This window comes from Typopeltis vanoorti, chromosome 25 (genome assembly GCF_054136105.1).
Source record: "Typopeltis vanoorti isolate ZY-2024b chromosome 25, IOZ_Tvanoo_1.0, whole genome shotgun sequence".
In the NCBI taxonomy this organism is placed as follows: domain Eukaryota; kingdom Metazoa; phylum Arthropoda; class Arachnida; order Uropygi; family Thelyphonidae; genus Typopeltis; species Typopeltis vanoorti.
In genome coordinates, this window is record NC_143573.1 from 790,072 (window position 1) to 813,865 (window position 23,794).

The 23,794-nt window shown below is 35.1% G+C and overlaps 1 protein-coding gene across 4 annotated transcripts in view; it reads right to left on the bottom strand.

Annotated features, from left to right (window-relative positions):
- The window catches only part of LOC150092475 (membralin-like), a 452,321-nt gene that overhangs the window by 40,956 nt on the left and 387,571 nt on the right, over positions 1-23,794 (bottom strand). For all 4 annotated transcript variants that reach the window (XM_090414438.1, XM_090414435.1, XM_090414436.1 and 1 more), the window contains exon 11: positions 10,059-10,158. In XM_090414438.1, the coding sequence (XP_090270564.1) occupies positions 10,059-10,158 (100 nt within the window). The remainder of the gene's footprint in view (positions 1-10,058; positions 10,159-23,794) is intronic.

The window sequence follows — 23,794 nt, forward strand, 5'->3', positions numbered from 1 at the left end:
TCAATTTCTCGACGAACTTTCAGTGATCGCTCGAGATTAGGATCGCAGTTCAAGATTTTTTCTTTAAAATTTTCAGCAATTCTAAACATTTCGTCCATTTCTTTGAGGGTAAATTCCTTCGGTGCCAAGTCAATTTGTTCATCATTATCATCGATTTGAGCATTGTAAGCACGTTCTCTCTCGAGGTTAATTAGGTCTTCAACATCCAGCTCCTTATCATATGACTGAAGCAGGTCCTGAACATCACCTTTTTCAATTTCTTTTAGTCCCCTAGATTGAAGCCAAGCTCAGTTATGTCATTGATAACATGGGTTACTTCATTTTCAAGTCCTTTAAAATCATTTGCATAATGAGGAATAATCTTTTGCCACGCTGCTCTCAGGTTGCTAGACGTTACTTCACTCCATGCTTCCTTGACATTCTCAATGCAATTTTTGATATTGAATGCCTTCCAGAATTCTGTCAAAGTCATAGCTTCATCTCCTGTAGTCTTTTCCATTGCTTGTGAAAAAGTTCTTCGTAGGTAATATGCCTTAAAGGATGTGATTACACCTTGATCCATTGGCTGGATGATGGAAGTGGTATTAGGCGGTAAATAAATAACTTTTACATTTTCGCACAAATCATTCAGTGCTGTTGGATGACTAGGTGCATTATCTAATAATCAACAAGAGTTTAAAATCAAGATTTAATGACTTGCAGTACCTTTCAGCTTCAGGACAAAAACAGTTTTTAAACCAAATCTCAAAAATAGTTATCGTCATACAAGCTTTTCTGTTGAATCTCCAATGAACAGGGAGAAAATTTTTATCTAAACTTCTAAGTGGGCAAGGATTTTGTGAACGATAAATAAAGAGAGGCTTCATCTTGTAATCTCCAGAAGCATTGCCACAAAGTAAAAGTGTTACACGCTCCTTCGAAACCTTGTAGCCAAGCTGTGATTTTTCATTTTTTGCTAAAAATGTTTTAGTGGGCATTTTTTTCCATAATAAGCCTGTTTCGTCAGCATTAAATATCTGATCATCAGTATAATTTCCTTCTTCAATGATCTGTTGCAATTCACCAGGAAAACTAGCTGCTGCTTTTTCATCGGCACTTGCAATTTCACCTTGTACACGAACACTATGAATGCTCGATCACTCTTTGAACTGATCAAACCACCCTGAACTTGCAGAGAAAGTTTCTTCCACTACTGATGCCGAATCATTTTCGCTTTCTAATTGTTTTCTTTTTAAAGTTTCAAATAAATTCAATGCTTTTGTTTTTATAGTCATTTGACTAAGAGGAATTCTCTTTTGGTTACAATCATCTATCCACACTGACAATAGTGTTTCCATTTCAAAGATGGCTTCTGTTTCTCATAGTTTGGGACACAGACGAGGTCGATGCACTTTGTCCTAGTTGCTTATAGTTTGCAGCGGCGTGGTCTAAAATATGGCGAACAGTTGATTCATTTAGACCATTCTCTCTTGCAATTTTGGCTTTGGTTATGCCTGCTTCATACTTATTTATCATATGCAACTTATCTTTTAAGCTAATCACTCTACATTTCTTCTTGATAGCTGTAGACTTGAAATCATCCTTATTTCTTTTAGCATTCATTGTAGGGGTAAATAACAAGAGAAATAAATATCCACATGTACTTCAGGCAAGGGCAGACAGTTGCTGGTAAGTGGTGAGAAGGCGGCGTCGGATAAAAACGAAGCGCTACAAGAGAGCGATACCTGGAGAGTGGCAACTCGAACTGGTTGCATATGTAGTGGGCTACATCTCGTGGCCGCGATAATTCGAATTTGGAGCGCAATAATCGGAATTTTGGTATCAAATTATAAACCGGGATAAATTGAGAATCGCAATAATCGAGGTATTCCTGTACATATATTTCCCTCAACTTTTCTTTCTGTGCAACTTCTGCTTAATGATGCTATTCATCCATCTAATGCATATGTTAAGGCTTAAGTGCTTGGAGGACATCATGTTGGAGGTTCAATGGAATGTTTACAGCATTAGGAAAGGATTAAAACCTAAATTTAATGCTTCCAATATTTCTTTTTAATCACTGACACCTAGGTTGATTTCAGAGTGCTACTGCAGATTCTAAAAACGTCTTTCCTTTTTAAATTTACTATGCTGAAGCATGGTGGTTTTCTTCCAGCAGATCCTGTGGATTGTGTCCAGTACATGGTCAATCTTGCGGATGGACCATGTATTGGATACAATCCACAGATCTCTTGGAAGAAAACCGTCATAGTAAATTTAAAAAGGAAATACTGTTTTTAGAACCTGCAGCGATACTCTGAAATTAACCAAATTTAAATAAATACAGATGCATAAAACTTCCCAAAATTTGGGAAACAATAATTATCAGAGGTCCCACTTTACATCCTAGGCCACAAACAATCACCCAACACCTAGATAGAACTTTAGAGTCACCCACATGTTTCATTTAGTATTGTGATGTCTTTGTATGTGTGTTACAAGAGCTATTTGTAATCCCTGAAAATGTCTCAGTGACTGAGATGAAATATTGGAATCATTAAAATTATAGGTATTGTTGCTGGAAAAATTTCCATGTTACTCCTCTAGGTAATTTTTTTTTTTTATGGCTATTTTGCCTATTTTAGTTTAGGAGTACCCTTTTTTATAATGTCATTGGCTTTTTACTTAATTTTTAGGGCATTAATGATGCTTTAAAAACAAATATATGAAGAATACATAGGAATAATGATTCGGACATACCTTTGTAGGATGTTGCTGGTTGTCTTCTTATTCAGCGGCATCCGGCATATAACAATATACATTTATCTACTGTTAAAGTATAACTGAAAGGAAGTGGGATTGGAAATGTGGAGACAGAGAGATGTGGGAGAATTATTGGTGAGGCAAGAGGTGTGTAAATTTTAAACCCAGGTTATTTTAAAAGTGGGCAGAGATTCTTTGGGAGGGAGGTGAAAGATACAAATTTTTGGGGAAGGAGAAGGATATGATGGGATAAGATCAAGAGTGGGAGTAACAGGGTGTGAGCCGTTTCGACGTGGGTGAAGTGGAGCCTCCACTTCCCCCATGAGCTCTGAAGACAATGCACTGTCGAAACGGCTCACGCCCATTACTCCCACTCTTGATCTTATCCCATCATATCCTTCTCCTTCCCCAAAAATTTGTATCTTTCACCTCCCTCCCAAAGAATTCTCTGCTCACTTTTAAAAAAAACCCAGGTTTAAAATTCACACACCTCTTACCTCACCGATAATTCTCCCACATCTCTCTATCTCCACATTTCCAACTCCCCCTTTCTTTCAGTTATACTTTAACAGGAGATAAATGTACATCGCCATACGCTGGATGCCGCTGAATAAGAAGACAACCAGCAACATCCTACAAAGGTATGTCCGAATTATTATTCCTATATATTCTTCATATATCTGTGTTTAAAACATCATTAATGTCCTAAAATTAAGTAAAAAGCCAATGATATTATAAAAAATGGGTATGCCTAAACAAAAATAGACAAAATAGCCATAAAAAAAATCATTAAAATTAGTTTTTAATCCTTTCCTAGTGCTATAAATATTCCATTAAACTTATAACATGAGATCCATCTAATGCCTACCTGATTTATCTTCCTGATTCTGGATATACAGTCTGATACTGCTTTCTTCAAACATCCCATTGATCATCTCCCATGCACTGTTAACATCTTTCCTTCTCCCTTCTCAAAATTCTTATGTATGACATAGCACTGCTCTAAGCTGACTCCACAGGTTGTCATAATCACCTACTTTATATGAACTGTAGACATGCATAGTTTCCCAAATAAGGTGGCCCAGTTCATTTTTCTGCTCGTTCACCATTCTATTTAAAGAGTGGTGAATCAGTTTAAGAAAAGGAATAATAGATATTATGTAAAAATTGGTTAGCATGATTTTCCCATAGTGAGTCATCACTCTTTAGAAAAAATAATAGTAATTATTATTATTATTATTATTCTTATTCAGGCCTCCATGGAGTCAAAAGACTCATCGTGGGAGGTCCTTTCTAAGAAACACAAGTCTATCAAGACTCATCGAGGGAGGTCCCTCCTAGGAAACACAAAGTCTATCATACTACTCCTTAAACACCTTAAACACATTGACCATCACCACTCTATCAGGCAAGGCATTCCATGGTTCAACCACCCTCCATGCAAAGAAACCACTCCTCACCATCTTTCTCACAGTTTCCTTTCGTAACTTCCAGGGATGGCCCCTTTTTTGCATCAAATTACTTATGACATTAATTTTCGATAAGATTTGGTGCCATGTAACAAGAAAACATATGAATTGGAAAGATTTAATTTTTAATAATAATGATTCAGCTTTGTTCCTTGTGTCGCTATCTCTTGATTTATCTTGATACAAAATGTATAAAGCATCGTATATTTTTTCTAAATTATACCTTAAAGCTTTAACAGCATCTATGTGGCTTGACCATCGCATATCACAAACTTTTTTAACAGTAAAACTTGGGCATTCCTCTTTTAAAATTTTCCAACGATAGGCTGATTTAGATAAAAAATTACATATTTCCAGAATTAATGAAAAAAAATTTGCTATTTCACGCGGAACACTTGTAGTATCATTTACAACTAGATTAAGCGTATGAGTGGCACATGGTATGTAAAATGTTCGGGTTCATATCTAATATTCTCTTTTAGAGACCTGATTTTTGCCCTTCATGTTTGCTCCGTTATCATAAGCTTGGGCACGTAAATCATAAAGATTTATATTTTCTGATTGCAAAAAATCTACAACAAAATTTGTTAAACCTTCGTCTGTTGAGTTAGTAATTGAATAAAATCCTAAAAAGTGTTCTCTGATTTCTATTTTCTTGTTGTCATTATCAAGGTAAACAAATCTTACAATAATACTTAACTGATTTTCGTGAGATGCATCTGTAGTGGTGTGTAAAATGATAGCGTAATATTTATTTAATTTTAGCATTTTAACAATATTGGATTTTATTTTTTCTCCTATTATTGAAATTATTTCATTTTCATTTTTTTGCCTAAATAATGTGGCATTTTGTTCTTATCAGTTTGTATTCAACTTATATGATCTGCAATTACATTATCGAATTTTGCTACAGTTTCTATTAATTTTAAAAAATTAACGTTGCTATCTTCAAAAAGTTTATTACTGTTATCTCTGAAAGCTAAATTTTGTCCTACTAAATATCGAACTGTACAAATAATCCTTTCTATTACCAATTTCCAACGATTTTTTTTCTAGTTTGATTAATTGTTCATTTACTGCATCTAATGTATTATTATTTATAAATGACTTTTTTAAATCGATCCATGACTTACTGGTGTCGAGGCTAGCTGGTGAACGGGCGTGCTACCGGAGAGCTCCTGAGAGATTTGTGTTTTTTGTTGATTTATTGGTGTTTTGGATTCAATTTAATGGACTTAAGTGTGTAATTTTGGTATATTATTGGAGCTTTATTAGCGTGGTTAGTGTACTAAAGTGTTTTATAACATAATCTAAGTCGGGAAGTCGCCGCTAGATGAATTCGTAATGTGTAGTGTTCGTGCAAGCTCCAGATAAGATAAGTATCATTTTCAGTTATCGATACAAATTACTTAATATTGTGTAGTTTTGTTTTGTTTGCCTTGCGTATTTTAGTGCGTCTATTTTTGGTGTGTTATAACGTATAATTTGACAAAACACGTTGCAAATAAATATGGCACCTGTGCGAAGGAAAATGGCGGCCAGTAATGAAGGTTCGCCATCGTTATCAAAGAACTGTAGCATAAAAGAAATGAGTCATTGTACTAGCTGTGCATTGTACGCTTTGCGGAGTGCGGTCGGAGTGTGGTTAGATGATAATAAAGGATTGAATGTGTGTAGAAAATGTAGGGAGAATGAGGAATTGAAGTGTATTTCGGATCGTGAGTGTGATATTTTTGTCAACCTTCAGAATGAAGGAAATAGGGATATGACAAGAAACGGCAAGGTTGTACATGAAAATTGTGAGAGTGTGAATGTAGAAAGTGTGAATGATAGTATAAATGGTTTCTCAGAGAACAAAAAAGATGAGATAGATGCATTGAGTGAGATCGCGTTGTTGAATAGTGCGATAGAAAGAACAAAACAGCAGTTAGAGTGCATGAACAAAAGTAGACTGAATGAACCAACCAATAATAAAAGGTATGACAGGAAAAATAGACGTATGAATGTGAACATGAACAAAATGAAGGATAGAGTGCTGTATGGAGACTCGTTAGTGAGGTGTGTTAGTAGAGGATTTGACAAAATCGTAAAAACCTGGTGCGACCATAAAGGACGTAACTGCGTCTATTAGAGAGCAAAAGGAAAGGGTGAAAGAAATGATTGTTGTGGCAGGTACAAATGATTTGAAAGGAGATAAAATGGAAATGATAGAAGACCTGAATGAATTGTTTGAGGTAGCAAAAGAAAAGAGTGAGAGAGTTAGAATGATTAGTCTTTTGCCACGGTATGACAGTGAAATGTTTAAAAGGAGGGCTATAATTGCGAATGACTTTATGCGTGGGTTATGTATGACGAGTGGTGTGGAATTTGTGGATGTGTGGAGTGAGTTTGATGGGCGAAAGGATCTATATAAGATGGATGGCTTGCATTCGAATGGTTACGGTGTAAGAAGACTTGAGAAAGTGTTGCTGAATGTAGTGGATGTGCAAATTCAGGGAAACTAGATTTGTTAGGGGGGGGGGAGTAGAGATACAGTCCTTATGGAGGCAGTTGAATGTAAGAATGAATATAACATGCCAGAGCAAATAAGGACAACAAATCTGAGTGGGATAGTTAATATAAGGCATCAAGGTAGGGTTGGGGCTAATGGGGGTCTTAAATTCATGTACACTAATACTAGGAGTATTAGGAACAAGAAGGAAGAGTTTTTGGCTATGGTTGGCACTTCCAGACCACAGGTTATAGGTATTAGTGAAACATGGCTGACTGTAGATGATATAACTAGTGGGATTGAATGTGATGGGTATAGTGTGTTCAGGAATGACAGAGAGAATAAAATGGGGGGAGGAGTATTGTTGATGATAGCTGATGGGCTCCAACCAAGGAGAATAGAAGTTGAATTGCAGGATAGAGAAAAGAGCACATTTGAGGCCATTTGGTGTGAGATTGTGGCTAGCAGAACTAAATATACAATTGGGTGCTGCTATAGACCAGGTGATGGAAAAGATGGTGGTGACAGTATGCACAAGCAAATAGAAGAAATGGGTGGAAGGAGGGTGATTATTATGGGAGATTTCAACTATGGTCGCATTGATTGGAGTGAGGAGAGGACACACGGGAGGAAGGAACTGGATTTTATGCAGTTATTAAGGGATAACTATCTGCGACAGCATGTAATGGAAAATACTAGGGGTCAGAGAGTGCTTGACCTAGTAATTACATCTGAGGATTTGGCTGTAACAAATATGACCACATTGCCACCAATCGGTGAGAGTGATCATAGGGTCTTAACTTGGGAGGTGGCTAAAGGTGTAGAATTTTCAATTAAGACAGGGTACATGTGGAATTATCGGGCTGGAAAGTATGACAAGCTTAGGAGTTTGATTGGTTCAGTGCCATGGCATGTACAACTGCAAGGACTAGAAGTTGATAGTGCATGGGAAGTAGTTAAGAAGTGCTTGCATGAAGCAATGGCTGACTGTATACCTAGAGTCCGAATAATAAATCAGGTAGGGGTTAAATGGATGAATAACACCATTAAGCTTGAGTTGCAAAAAAAGAAACAACTATGGAAGGAATTTAAGGAGAAGGGTGACCGGCAGGCACATGAACGATATAAAGCGCAGGCTAGAAGGGTGACGAGTGTGGTAAGAAAAGCAAAAAAGGATTACGAAAGAACATTGGCCATGCAGGCTAAAGAGAATCCTAAACAGTTTTTTAGATATGTAGCAAGTAAAAGGAAAGATGTACATGGCAGATTGATTTTAAAGAATGCCGATGGTAGGGAGGTAACTGAATCAGTTGAGATAGTTGAGTTACTGAGTGAGCACTTTGCAAAAGTATATCATCCAGGTGGTGACATTGCAGAAACGAATAAACCAGTAGATTATACGGGAATTGTGGTTAATGAAGTGGAGGTGAGTAGTCTATTGCATAACCTCAATGTCAATACATCTGTGGGATTGGATGGTATACCAGCTCGTGTTGTACGAGAAGCAGCTAATGAATTGTCAGTACCCTTGACCATTTTGTTTAATTTAAGTCTCGGGTCTGGGTTAGTCCCGAGCGGGTGGAAAGAGGGGAAAATAGTTCCACTGCATAAAGGTGGTTCCAAGACTGCTGTTGTAAATTACCGACCGATTAGCATATCAGGAATCATTGTCAAGGTCTTAGAGAAATTAGTCAAGAAAAGAATACAGGATTGGATAGATGAAAATGGGATATTGTATGGGGGACAACATGGTTTTGTGAAGGGTAGATCATGCCTCAGTAACTTGCTCACGTTTTATAGCACAGTGACGGCTGAACTGGATAGGGGTAATGGGTTTACAGTGATACTACTGGACCTTGCCAAGGCCTTTGATAGGATACCACATGGAACCCTAATCAGTAAACTGGAGCAGATGGGTATAGATATAGGGTTGGTGAGATGGATAAGAGGGTGGTTGAAGGAGAGATATCAAAGAGTGGTTTATTCAGGAGTGGAGTCTAAAAGACGTCTTGTGACTAGTGGAGTGCCACAGGGCTCTGTTCTTGGACCACTGCTTTTCAATTTGTTCATCAATGATATTGGAAAGGATCTGAGAGGAAGTGTTCACTTGTTTGCTGATGATGCAAAGTTGGGTAGAGCAATTGTGAGTGCACAAGATGTCAAAATTTTACAGGATGATTTGGATAGTTTGGAGGACTGGGCTAGGAAAAATGGATGTCAATTTAATGTGGCAAAGTGTAAGGTTATGCACTTTGGGGTGATAAGAATAGCAGCAGTATATCGCATTGGTGGAATCATACTCCAAGAGATTGATGAGGCCAGGGATTTGGGAGTGTTGGTGGATAGGGAGTTGAAGTTTAGGGGGCACATTGCAAAAGTAACTAAAACAGCTCACCAAATCACTTGGCTTCTGAAAAATACTTTAACATGCAGAGACGAACAAGTTGTTGTTCCTCTGTATCGAGCCTTGATAAGACCCCATCTGGACTTCTGTGCCCAGCTATGGGCACCAGGGTTTCTTCGTGATTGGGAGGAAGTGGAGAGGGTCCAGAGACGAGTGACCAAGATGATAGCAGGTCTGTGGAATGAACCTTATGAGAATAGGTTGAAGATTTGTGGGTTGCAGAAATTGGACGATAGGCGAAGGAGGGGTGATATGATTGAGACATTCAAATTACTGAAGGGTTTTTATAAGATTGATCCAGAAGATATTTTTGAAAATATGACTGGTGGTGGGAGGACTAGGGGCCATGCATGGAAGCTGGGCAAGAGCGTGGTTGACAAGGGTGTTAGAGCTAGGTTCTTTACTTGGAGAGTGGTAAATGAGTGGAATAAGCTTCCAGAGTCTGTTGTGGGTGCGACCGTGAATGAGTTCAAGGCAAGGTATGATAGATACTGTGTGAATGTTGAATAGTTGTTCTTGACATGATGTTAGGGCCTCCCTCGATGAGTCTGTCGACTCCTTGGAGTTTCCCGGAACAATAATAATAATAATAATTTGATAAGTGCTTCAATTTTTTCACAGTGCTCTAATGTTCTTGATAAATGTTACCAATCGCAATAACCAATTGCATCATTGAACGCATTATTTTATGGTTAAAAAGTTTACAAGGAAAACAATATACTGAATTTTTGCATTTAGAATACAAAATCATTAATTACTTCTTATTCCAATAATAATTTTTAGTCACATTTCTTCAATAAGTAAACTTTTTAACATGTTTTAACTACACATGTAGAATACAGAACATTAATTCAATGATTTGCCATTTATAGTAACAGCAATAATACTTTAAAATTTAAGAAGTAGAAGTGAAAATAGAAAACAAACATAATAATAATAATAACAAACATACCTGTATGAAGAACCAAGAGGTGATTAACGCCAAACCACTATACTGTCCATTAAAACGGTAGTCATAGGCATAAAAAGCAAAATGATACAAGAAAAAAAACCTATGAGGAGAAGACAGAAAAACATTGCATTCTTGTTCATGATACCAATCTTTTCACTAATATAAGTGAATCATGTCATTCAATATATATGCTCAACTGAGAAAAGTTATGAAACAAGTTGAATGATCTACAAATGATTAAGTTTGCCATAAGTTAACATTCATAAATAATATCAATATGAACTATAGGTTAGAAAGACTTATTGTCATGAATTATGTAACTGCTTTAAAGAAAGAAGTGGATGGAGAATTTAAAATTAGTGATAGTAGGTAGGAATGGTGCCTTCTTTTGAGTATTTTTATATAGAGAGACAGTGCACAGCAGTGTAAGTAGTGTTTGTAAAAGCAAACAACAAATGCCTTCCAACCCAAAGGGTGGATTTCATGAGTCATTTACAATTAAACATAGTTTCAGATGACACGTGTTTGATAAAAGTATTAACCGAGTTCCCCCCCCCCTACACTTAGAAAGCTAACAGGTTACTGCACCAAATTAACTTTGTGCAAATACATTGCAGGGATTTAGTGCAAAATTCAAGTAATGATACTACTACTAATAATAACATTTTTTATAGTTTATTGCATGGAAATATCCATGCAATAATTCTATCCACACAATACCTACCATACCTCTCCTCAAATTCATTTACCAACATAGCAAATGCAATGAACAGTGGCAACCCAGTCCACTCATTCACTAATCTCCGAGTGAAAAATTTACTTCTCATGTACTAACTGTATTCTTACTCAATCCAATAATGTCTCCCTTGTTCTGCCCCTCTAGCCAAGTGCTGAAAAATATCCTCTGTATTAGGCCTATAAAAATAGTTTTATAGAAATGACATAGAAGTTGGATGATAGGCAGAAAAGAGGAGAAAATTTTCTATCATATCCCCACCCAATCCACAGACTTCAGTCTATCCTGGCAGAGAACATTTCACAGAGTACTTACCAAGAAACCTACATGACTAGACTTATGCACTGTAATCCACATTAACAACAACATTACTAATAAACTAAAACCATATAATTCTAGACCCCCCCCCACATATATATGGACTACCTAAAATTCATAAACAGAATTCACCATTACACCCAATTGTAGATGCCAATGATTCACACACAAACAAATTAGCCAAAGTGCTCTCACAACATACTGGCAACACTCCTACACATAAAAAACTCAGCCCACTTTAACCTAACACACTCCAACACACTGACACTATGGTCAGTTTTGATGTCTCCTCTCAGTTCACCAATGTCCCATTTAGAGATATTTTAGACCTCATTCAAACCATTCAAACTGAATTTCCTACTGATATTTCAGCCTGTTTAAGTTCACTATGAACTCTATTTCACTTAGCAAGGAAAATTCTACAAACAAATAGAGAGAACAGCTCTCTTCTCCCCCCCCCCCCACACACACATATCCTATGGCTAATTTCTTTATTGAAATGTTTAAGAAAAAGCTTTAAACTCTGCCCACATAGACCTATTGTTTGGCTACAGTTTGTTGATGTATTCTCCATTTGGCTGCATGGCCTGGATGCTCAACATATTCTTAACACACCAAAATAATAAGCATCTAAGGATCCAGTTCACATTAGAAAAAGAAAATGACAACATCAATTATTAAAACTTTTTATAACAGGGTTAAATTAATCACTTCAGATAACAGTGCCATCTCCACTGAACTTGACTACCTTTACTAAACCTGAGCCAATGGCTACTATTCCTACCATATCCAAAAAATATTAAAACCTCCCTCTCCAGAACAGAGACTACACCAAAGCTATCACTATTCCATATATCCATGGCACATCCAAAAACTAACAAAAATCTTAAAAAAATATAATCTTTCAACCACTTACAGCATCCTTTATCCATTACACCAAAGACCAGCCACAGTGTCTATACCTGTCAGGTGTTTATCAGGTCCCTTGTAGTTATAAACTATCCTACTATGGCCAAACAGGGAGAGCCAACATCAGAATTGCTGAAAACAAAAGGATTATATCTATTTCCATCACTACAGCCACTCAGGACTAGCTGACCATGCTTTGGACACCTGCAACAGAATATGCGGGAAGAAAACCACTTCACTTTACTCGTTGCAGCAAACATAAATACGAAAGACTTTTCCTTGAATCTGCTTCTGTCTCAAGAAACTGTCCCAAATTTGGAAAGCTCCCAACCTCTGTCCTTCAGGCCTAATAGCCCAGGACACCCAATTTGGCCCACTAGGGAGCACTAATTAGGACTTTAGTACTAATCTCAGATGCCATGCTTACTTAGTGTAGTGCCAGCCTGAACATATCTTATTATATTTTGTTCCCTGATGATGGCAATTTAAACTTTGCCAAAATATTGGAAATATTAATAAAATTTATTTTGGTTAATATTAGTCTTCGTTGTAATTTCCTTAAAAAAAGCCAACATATAAGCTTTACCACCAGACATAATCCACACTGCCCACAGCCTTAATCAAGATAAATGATAACTCCTTTTTCTCTGCTTCTTAGTATGATTTGTAATAACCAAGTAATACTATGAGCTACTTTGGGTACTTTTGTAATATTTTCTCTGAACTCCCACCCATTCAACACCTTCAAATCCCTAGTCAATCAATTTTTTTGTAGTATAGCTCCATTAATGCAGTAAACAGCTTGTAATTTTTTTGTCCAAAGATGTATAATGAAACTTGTACTTTTTGACATTAAAGAGGTATACAAAGTTGCCCTGATTACTTATTACACTAACCAATTTTGCATAATCTGAATATCTCCATTCAAATCATTTCCTATATCACTGAAGTACAAGTTAAATAGCAGTGGTCCATGCACAGAAACCTGTAAACACAATAAAGCACATGTTTTCTGGATTCTTCTACACTTTATACTATTCTTCGGTATCTGTCGATCAGCTAATATCACCAGCTTCGTATCTATCCTCATTTGCTCCAATTTTTGTAATAGATTTCTATAAGAATATATATTTATCACGTAAACATAAAAAAATGATAACATTTTATTTACAAATATTATGGCTTGAAACTAACAAGTCATCATCAGTGTAGGAACAGTTGCACAAGGCAGAATGCCAAAATGGATTACCTTAAAACAATATTAGCTGTGAATACATGTGATGTGGCAACATCAAGACATGAATATAATATGTAAAAAGCTAGTGATGACTATGGAGACCTCCCCATATCTTGGTAAAGACATGCAATCATTTTGCAAATTAAAGATGCCAAGATATTATATTGTTGGTTTAATCCTTCATCCAAGTGAAAGCAAACGAAGTATCTTCACAACTGAGCTACTTGTATACAGAGGCTAAGGTTTTACATCAGTTGTCTTAGTATCCAATAATGTTAAGAGCACACACTCTTTCAGACACATGTAAAATGCTATGCATTATGAGAAGGGCCACTAGCCATACTGGTTTCAACCTTCACTGTGGTCTCATCAGTGGGAGCCAGACCCAGAAGAGATACCAAGGTTGAAGTAATGCAGAAGTCATATTTCCAATACACAAATAGAGAGAGGACTTATCACCTTATTAATAATGCACAATCAGTTCAACATTTTACGGAATTATATAGTTTGCACAGGATTATGTGCAAACTTTGTTTTATTACACTTGGATAAAGGATTAAACTAAGAATAAAATTTCTTGGCATCTTTAATTTATAGTATAACCAAGTGAAAAAACTTTTAACATCTATCTCTGATCCAGAGTAATTTAATAATAAGTTGATACAACTTTGCACTAATTGCATATGGAAATATAGGATTTTTGTATTACTACAACCTTTGTATCCCTTTTGGGTCTGGTTCCCACTGATGATAGCTTGCTTCTTGGGGAAGTGGTTCTGCTCCGTGGCTGCTTTTTACCTGTCACTGAGTGGGGCCACTGCTGAGTTTCATGTCCTGGAGTTATTCAGAGAAATGATGAGTTCAGAAGTGATCCTTTAGGGCAGTAGTTCCCAAAGTGGGTGGTACCCCCCCCCCCTTGGGGATGCTGGAATGATCTGGGGGGGGGGGGTCATGAGCAAAAAATAAATTTTTTTGGAAAAGGGGACAGTAAGTAAAATAAGTTTGAGAATCACTAAAAAGTAATCTTGTAGATCACTCAGAGTTTCGGAAAGTATCTCTGCACTTTAACATTAAAATACCTCAATAAAGGTCGAAACCAGTCTGGATACTGGTTTACATCAATTTCCTTGGTATCCCAAGGGATACCAAGGAAATTAATGTAAATCACATGCAAACTTTGTTTGTTTACACTTTAATAAAGGATTAAACCAAGAATATGATTTCTTCACATCTTTAATTTATAGTATAATTAAGTGAAAAAATTTTCAAAAATACAATTGTTTTGATTTAAGTTTAGGTTGATTACTTATTGTTGTACTAAGGCCTTATAAGTGATGTAAGAGAATGATGTTCCTACATTCATTTTTCCACAAAAATGACTAGTTTGTCCAAAATAAAGATTACAATCATGTAGAATTTAGTAAACGCCAGGAAGAGTAAGAGAAAGTCATCTATACTTAGAGGACGATAACCAAGATGAGAGTTTATTAATTGGATAGAATGTTGATATCAAGTTATATTTCTTTAAAATTCCTGAAAATAGGTTCAGAGATGCTGGAGATGTAAGGAATCAGAACGCTACAAAAAAAAAAAAAAAAAGCATAATAACAAATGACTTCCAACCCAAAATGGATTTCAAGAGTCATTTGGAATTAAACATAGTTTCAGATGACATACATATGTTTAATAAAAGTAGGAATTGCAGATCTGTTGTATTTTTTTTTTTTTTTGAGAAAGCATTTTTAAACATAATATTCTGGATATTATGATACTCTAACTGGAGGGCTTAAGAGTTGGAACAAACGACATGTACATGTTTTAATAGATCCTTTATAATGCTGAACTTCAGGAAGAATGATGAGCTAAATTATGTAGTATGGAATGGCCAGTGAAGGTTGATTTATGATATACGGAATAAGAATTTCACCAGACAGAAAGCAAGAAAGCAAAATGTCCAAAAAGGCCAGTTTACTCTCTTTTCAACTTTTAAGGATTAGCCAAGATCCATAACGATAACATTCCGCTTTGTTCCATCATGGATTGCATAAATTCCAGAACATTTTATATATCCAAATTTTTAACCAACCTATTCAAGTCCAAATATTGAAAATTATCCTTCATTTATCAAAAATTCATCAGATTTTCTAGCAAAAATTAATTAATAGTCATCATCTCAAATTACTGAAATTCTGATCAGTTTGGATGTAGAATCATATTCAGGAATATTCCTTTGGATGTTTCTCTTCAGCTGATATCACAAGTCTTTCCATCTGATGCAGTTAAAACTGTTTCACTTTTTAATTCACTCTGGCTACTTCAGTTACAAAAAAGAAACTCTTCAAACAAATAGAAGGTACTCTTATCGGCAGTTCACTCTCTCCTGCATCAGCAAATTTCTACCTGGATCATTCCCAGGATATCTTATTCTCTTCAATACAACTCCAGCCATAATTTTGGATGTGATACACGGACGCTATGTTTGCAATCTGGCCTCATCCCAAGAATACACTCCCTGTATTCCTTGAAAAGACAAATTATCTGTACCCTGCATAAAACTTACAATGTAGATGAAAAAGAGGGTAAACTGGTCATTTTGAACTTTTTGCTTTCTCACTCTCCATCTAGTGAACTTCATAAACTAACCTGGCTGTTACACGTATAATTCAGCTCATCATCCTTCCCAGATGCTCAGCATTATATAGAATCTACTAAACCATGTTCATGTTCCAGCCCCCCAGCCTCTGTGATTCCTATACAGTAGCTCCAAGAAACTGTATAAAAAGTGATAATTCCTTACATCTATGGCAACTCTGAACCTATTTTCAGAATCTTAAAGAAATATTTCTCAATACCAATATTTTTTTGCAATTAATAAACTCTTATCTTAGCTATCTTTCTCTCACGACAGACACTTTCCCTTACCCTTCCAGGTGTTTACCAATTTCTATGTGATTGTAATCTTCTTTACTTTGAACAAACTGGTCGTTCTGTGGAAAAATGAATACAAGAGCAAAAGTTCTGCTCAGCACATCATCTGAGGAAAGTGTCGAAGGCTTAGTATACATATGAACTTAAATCGAAATTACTGTTTGTCTTTACCAAAAATATAGGGAAATCTCATTCTCCTTAGTCATCACTGTTTTAATGTATTATATTTGTATTGTAATGTAGTTACGTCACACATACCTATGGCTAACATAATTTCAAAATAATCCATCATTAGCATTCGACTTTGTACAATCATTTCTGCACTGACGATGGCTTGTTAATTTAAAACAAAAATGTTGTAAATAAAACATTATCATTTCTTGTATTTACATGTTAAAAGTATATTGATTACTATGGCACAAGTGCTTCTGAAAACTAGAATTCCATGTAGTAGTATCCTATCAAACAGTTTTACAAAATCAAGCAGTATAATTGTGTAGTCATTCCCTTTATCAAACTCAAGAATTCAGTAAATGACTAGGGCATGACTCCACTTCACAAGGCCATGCTGTCCTCCATAGAATATCACATCCACATCCTACCAATTATGAATTTTGTCTCTGACTAGCTTTTTCAAAACCTTTACTGCCACTCAAGTGATAATGATTAGTCTATAATTCACTTCCTCTATCTTGGAGTCTCCTTTATGCAATACAACTATTCTGCCCTCCTTCTGTTTCACTAGGACTTTATAGAAATGTGATTAAGCTAAACAGCCTAGTCAGAGGCTATATCAATCCCTCTGGCACCTGGTAATAATCAAGCTGATATCATATCTAATCTCATGATCATATTTGCAATGCGATTATGCAAGACCAGACATGTACTTCCATTTCAATTATTACCTCCATTCCCTTATCAGTTCTTGTCACATCTGTCACTTCCATATACCTTTCACTGGATGATGGACCCTTGGAAAGAGGTTACACAGTAACTCAAATATTTCTGGTTCTACACTACTTGCTCAACATCAAAATAGAGCACTTTGAACACTTTGAAATTATTTTCAAAGTGTTCTAGCTTTTAATTAATTTTATTTGATTCTTGAAATTTGGCAGGCTGTCTTGCTCAATGTTTCTGTCAAATAAAAGTGATGGACATCATTTTCATATTCCACCTAAGGTAGAATATGAAAAGGCCTGAGGCTAGTGTAAACAACAGCTTTCCAGTCATTTCTAGATAATGTTTCTAAAAATAATGATCAAGATGGGAATCACAACTATGAGTACATAAGTTTAAATTAAATTAAAATGGCAGATGCTTTTGATAGTTATTTCCAATAAATAATGAACTAGTTATATCAGATAACCTTGGTTAATTCTTATAAGAAAGGCTTGTATACATCAAAGATTTTTAATAATGATCCTCCAATGCTTTATATTCTCTAAAAGGAGCAGGCAAGACTGTTTTAGCCCTGATATCCCCCCCCCCCCTTCAAACAATGGTAGCTAGTCAATCTCCATCCATAGCAGTCATCGATAGCTGTAAGTTTTTTTTTTTTTTTTTTTTTTTGGGGGGGGGGGGGGGTTGCTCATGCAGCTAAGTGGGGAACCAGCTGAACAATGTCTAATTTCAATTTTGGTTCAATTCTAGTTGTCTCTTGTCAGCGACAAAAATCGAACTTGGAATGGTCTTTCTTGCAGTGATCAAACACCATGGAAACAAACAGCATTTTTACAAGGCTACATAAGCATCTGTCAAAGATATTTTATCACCTAAACTGCAATTATTTCATTCAGAAAAAAATAATAATAATAAAGAGAGAATTATCCAAGTTCTAAACTGTCCAAAAACTTATTAGTTGAATGCTTAAAGCGAAATGTTATCACAAAACTGACATCATAATGCAAAAAAGAAAAAAAAAAAGGGGGGGGTGAAGAAAAACAAATGAAATAAGCATACTGTTCATCAAACATACTATGAATAATTTTGAGCAATTTTGATTCTAATGTATCATCAAGAAGCATTATATTCAGCAGTACCAAAAACTGCACATTTTAATCACAACCAATTCCATTACAATCTTTAGTTTAAACAGGGAGTCTGTCAAATTACCAAGAAGCTACATTCTACGCAGATCTCAAGAACAAGTCAAGACTGGCTTAAAAATGTTAAAAGAAAATTAAAAGGTACTTTCAAGAGATGAAAAGCTGATTAGAAGTGTATCTAGCTGTCTGTCTGCAACATTACAGCCAGGATTTCATAGAAGATCGAGAAAAATGTTTCAGGGGGGGACAGGCAAAATCTCACAAGTAATGTTGCCTGCATACTCCTACTGGTTTGTCCCATCAGATACTAACATTATGGAGGGAGTCACTTCAATGTGCTCTTAACACTTCCTCTCACTAATATGACAACATCCAGAGTAACAATCCATTCAATGGGATTAGCTGACTGCTCATACTGACAGTTCTTTACAAAGAACAGAAATCAGTAAAACAAAGTGCCTGGCCTGCGATGAGGTACATTTCACAACAGCTAAAGTACATACATTGTCATTCAGCAGAATAAACAGACATATCTTTAATGACCATATGAAAAACAATGTAGCAGAAACTTCAATTAGGGCTTAGTGCAAACATTGGTAAAATCCCTTAAATGAAGGAAGCAGACTTGAAAGTTTTTTAAAATATGTTCAGAGAACTTCATTACATAAAACAAGATTATGCAATCGAATACTGTAGTTAGATCAATGAGAGGTCAAATTCCCATTTAGTTACCAAACAGGTCCATCTAAATGATAGCACTTGATTTACTAGGATGTCCTTAAAATATGACACTGTAGCAAGAAAAGGGATAGATTAAAGATGCCAAAAAATTATATTCTTAATTTAATCCTTGATTCAAGTGTAAGCAAACAATGTTTGCACATGAAGTATCTTCACATCTGGGTTACTTGTATATAGAATTAGCAATTTCACATCAATTCCCATAATGCAAAGCACACACCCTTTCAGATGTGTACAATGCAATGCATTATGGGAAGGGCCATAATGCATTTTATTATTGCCCTTCTATAATGTCAGCTTCTATATACAAGTAACCCAGATGTGAAGATATCTCATGTGCAAATATTGTGACAGACCAGTTTTGACCATTTTTGAGGTATAATTTAAACAGAGTCTGTTTAAAGTATGGAGATACCTTTCCAAACACTCTGAGTGATCTGCAAGATCACTCTAAATCTTACTGAGTGACCCTAAAACAGGGTTTCTCAAACTTTTTCTACGACGGAACACTTCACAAATCCTGAAATGTTCACAGAACACCGTGGTTATTTTGTAATGTATTAATTAATAATTAATTGGTATTTAGCTTATTTTATTGTTAATTAATAATTGATAATTAATTATTAATGATCGGTAATTAATTATTAATTAATTAAACATCAATTGAACCATCGTTAAATTAATTTGTGCTGACTTTCATTGACATATCCCATTCTGATCACCAAAAATTTATAATATAAGTACTTACGAGTGAATGCAGACTTTTTCTCCTGTTTGCTGGTTTTGTAGGTTAGGTAAATATAAATAAAATAAATGAGTAAATCTAAGCGTTAAGAAAAAACAATCATTTATTGTCAAATGTTAATTAGTAAAAACAAAACACATTAAAATAGTAAAATGTATATTCCAAATTAAGTTCTTAATGACTCCGATGTTTTTGGGTATTCGAATTACAAATTCTTTTGATATCAGGCACAATATTAGAAAGTTAAATTCTCATATTTGATGTAGCATCGAATCTGTTCCTGGACTTTGATTTGGTTGCAGCATAATATGAAAATCCTGCCTCGCATAAATATGTCATTGTAAAAGGAAGTAAAACAAATAGCTAGTTTTGACACACTTGTCCAGAAATCATTTATTGGCAGTTCCTTGTATTTTTGTTTTAAATCAGAGTCACTAATTACGTCAATTAGATTTTCATAGTCACTTGTGCTGAAGCCTGCTGGCTTAGCTGTCACTGTAAATGGATTCAGAACCCAGGAATTGTTCTCGCTGGATTTTGGAAAATATTGCAAAAGGGTTGATTGCAAGTCATGCAAGTGTTCTAAAATTATGGTAGATACTTCTTCATTTATTTAGAATTTATTTCAGTCAAAAATTCATGCAAGGTGGGAAAACAATCAAAATTATTCTGTTCAACTGTAGAAATCCAGAATTGCAACTTCTTATCAAAAGATGCAATTTTATCTCTTGTATTAAAAATTGTAATATTCTTTCCTTGTAATGATAAATTAATTTCATTGCACTTTGTACAAATATCTGCCAGATACGCAAAACTCATCAACCATGAAGAATTTCTTAATAATTCAATAAAATTTTGTCCTAAATTATGTGACATCAAGAAGACCATTAACTCACTACGAAGTTCAAAAAACCTCAATAATGCTTTTCCTCTGGATAGCCATCTCACTTCAGTATGTAATAAAAGTGCATTGTGTGCACTACCCATTTCATCGCACAAAATTTTAAATAATCTGGATTGAAGTGGTCAAGATTTTACATAGTTGATCATTTTTTTGGGCTTCATCCAAAATAGTTTTTAAATATGTACGAATTCTTTTTGATACTAGTGCTTGTCTATGCAAAACATAATGACTTGGCGGCTCTTGTAGCTACTTGCAGGATACGTGTTACAACTCCCTTCATCTTTCCTTTCATTGCTTGTGCACCATCTGTACAAATATCAATACACTTCTCCCAACTGATTTCCTGTTTTGTAATATAATTATTAATATACAGTTGAATATATCTTTTCCGGTAGTTTTTTCTTGTAGATATTCGCACATGAGTAAATCATCTTCAATACGTTTTATAAAATATGTAACGAACAAACACAGTAATACAGCGAGTCCTGCGACATCTGTAGATTCATCCATTTGCAATGAATATTCACTGCAGTCTAAGTCGATGAATTAGCTTTTTTTCTATGTCAGCAGAAAGATATTTGATGCGGTGTGAAACAGTATCATTTGATAATTGTACTGCATCTATTTTTTTAGCAACCTGTTCGTTTAACATGCATGATACAATGTCTTTCACACAAGGCTTAATGAACGTCTCACAAATTGTATGAGCTTCACCATGAAGTGCAATGCGGTAACTCATGCAAAAACACGCCTCTGTTGCATTTTCAGTTGAAGCAATTGTAGCCATTTGAAGTTTAGATTTTTCTGGCGAGTCACATCGTCTCTTAAAAAAATGTATATCTTTTCCTTTGTAATCAGTGTGTTTCATTTCAAAGTGCCTATGAAATTTAGCTGGAGCCAAAGAACTGTTTACTAGTATTTTATTACATAAAACATCAGGAGCATGTGTATTGCCAAGACACGTAAATCCATAATTTAAATAATTTTCATGGTACTTCCGTTTTGGTCTGTTCTTAGATGACTTTTGTTCTTTAATATTAGCTTTTGAAGAAACCACAGTTTGCAATTCCATATCTTCTCCAATCATACGAGTAGATGTATCAGCAGAAGTACTTGAACCTCCTTGTGTTAAAATTCCGGTCTTTAAACAAGATTCCATGGGTATTTTTTCAATAATATTCAAATTCCAATATTTGTCAGAGCTATAATAAAAACAAATAGAATTGTGTTGTAAAGGTAACTTTAGTATGAAAAACAATAAGATTATAAATAAGAAATGTCGAATAATATAAAAGTAAATGAATAATGCAAAATAGTAAAAAAAGAGACTGCAACACATAAAGGAAATATGAATTGTAACAATACTTGTAAGAAAAGTACTAAGCCGTATCAAATAATGTAAAAGCAGTTGTAATAAGAATGATTTGATAAAATGTTCAGTAACAAAAATTAAACAGTTCGAAATAAATCGGATATTAATTATAAAATTAATTAAAAGAGTATGAAGAATTCTTTTTTTTAAAAGTCACCTCGCCTACTCCCTATATACGGGAACAAAAAGCATTAGCTGATTTTTTTTTCGAGGGCCCGGTCTCAACAAATTTACTCGTAAATACCTTTCCAAATTTTTTTTAAAGTTCATACATTAACATAAGTATTAATAATTAATTATGGCATAATCATAAAGAGTATTAGTACACTTATGTATACGGTGTGGCATGTTGACAAATATAAATTACATTTAAATTAGTTATCAATCACTGGACTAATGAAATGTTGTAGCATGTCGTAGTTTATTCAGGCAAACATAATTAAATTAATTTGTGCTAATTTTCATTTACATATCCCATTCTGATCACGAAGTATAATATTATTATATATTATAATATTATAAGTACTTACGAGTGAATGCAGACTTTTTCTCCTGTGTGCTGGTAGTTTTCCCCTCCTTTTGTACATCCTGGAGATCTTTGTAGGCTTCAAGTGGATGACTATCTGTTCTGTCACAAACACCTTCAATAAGAGATTTCTTAATACCAAAATTAAACAAAGTGCCTTGTCTCTTATTCATATCAGATTTTAACTCTGTATTCCATTACTTTTAAAAAAATCACGGCACTCCGGTTTCAGAACAAGCACTTACATGCTGCAATACGAACTTGCGAAGAAAGTATTCAGTAGTAATAGATTTGAGAACCGGATACAGACTACCTTGATCTTCAATTTCAGTGGAAAAATTTTCTTTATACTTCCTTGCTGATTGTTCACTGATATTTGCAAAGCAGATGTTATTTCGTTCAGTTTTGAGAACACTCCGCCCGTTGTTGTAATCGTCTTGCAGGCAATTTTTATGATTAGTCATAAACGGCGGTATTCTCTTCCCTGATTGTTGACGATTTCAATGTGTGAAAATTAACGATAATTCATGAATACTTCCATGTTTAAAAATATGCTGCTTGGTCACTGATATTTGCTACACAGATCTCATTTCCTTCGGTTTTGAGAACAGAAGATATGACGCCAATTGTTGTAATGGGCTTGCAGGCAATTTTTATGACCCGTCATAAATAGCAGCATTCCCTTTCCCAAATGTTGAACGGTTTTGATGTGTGAAAATTAACGATACACAGATGTTATTAGGTGTTCTGTGTCTGAGCTTTTCGACATATTCACGAATATTATTCTTCTCAGAATATTTTTTACTATAAAATATTTATTCATGAAAAATGCTTAGAAAACTAAAATGACAAATTTCAGAACTTCTCGCAGAACACCTATTCACCTTCCACGGAACACGGTTTGAGAAACCTGCCCTAAAGGATCACTTCTAACTTCTGCAAACAATGTGTGTGTGCATAATACTTAGGCAACTGATGTGAAACCATTAACCTCTGTATACAAGTAGCCCAGTCATGAAGATACTTCACACATAAACATTGTTTGCTTACACTCGGATAAAGGACTAAACCAAGAATAAGTTTTAAAAGAGGTATACCGTGAGTAGACATATCGATATAAAATTAATAACGGAAAAAACTTGCGTACAAAGATTATTTAATAGTATAATTTTCACATGTGTGTCACAGGCATCTTCAGTGCATTCAGCTCAAAATAAACAATAACTGACAATTCTGAAAAGAGCCACCTAAGTAGCTGGTGTAAGATAACTA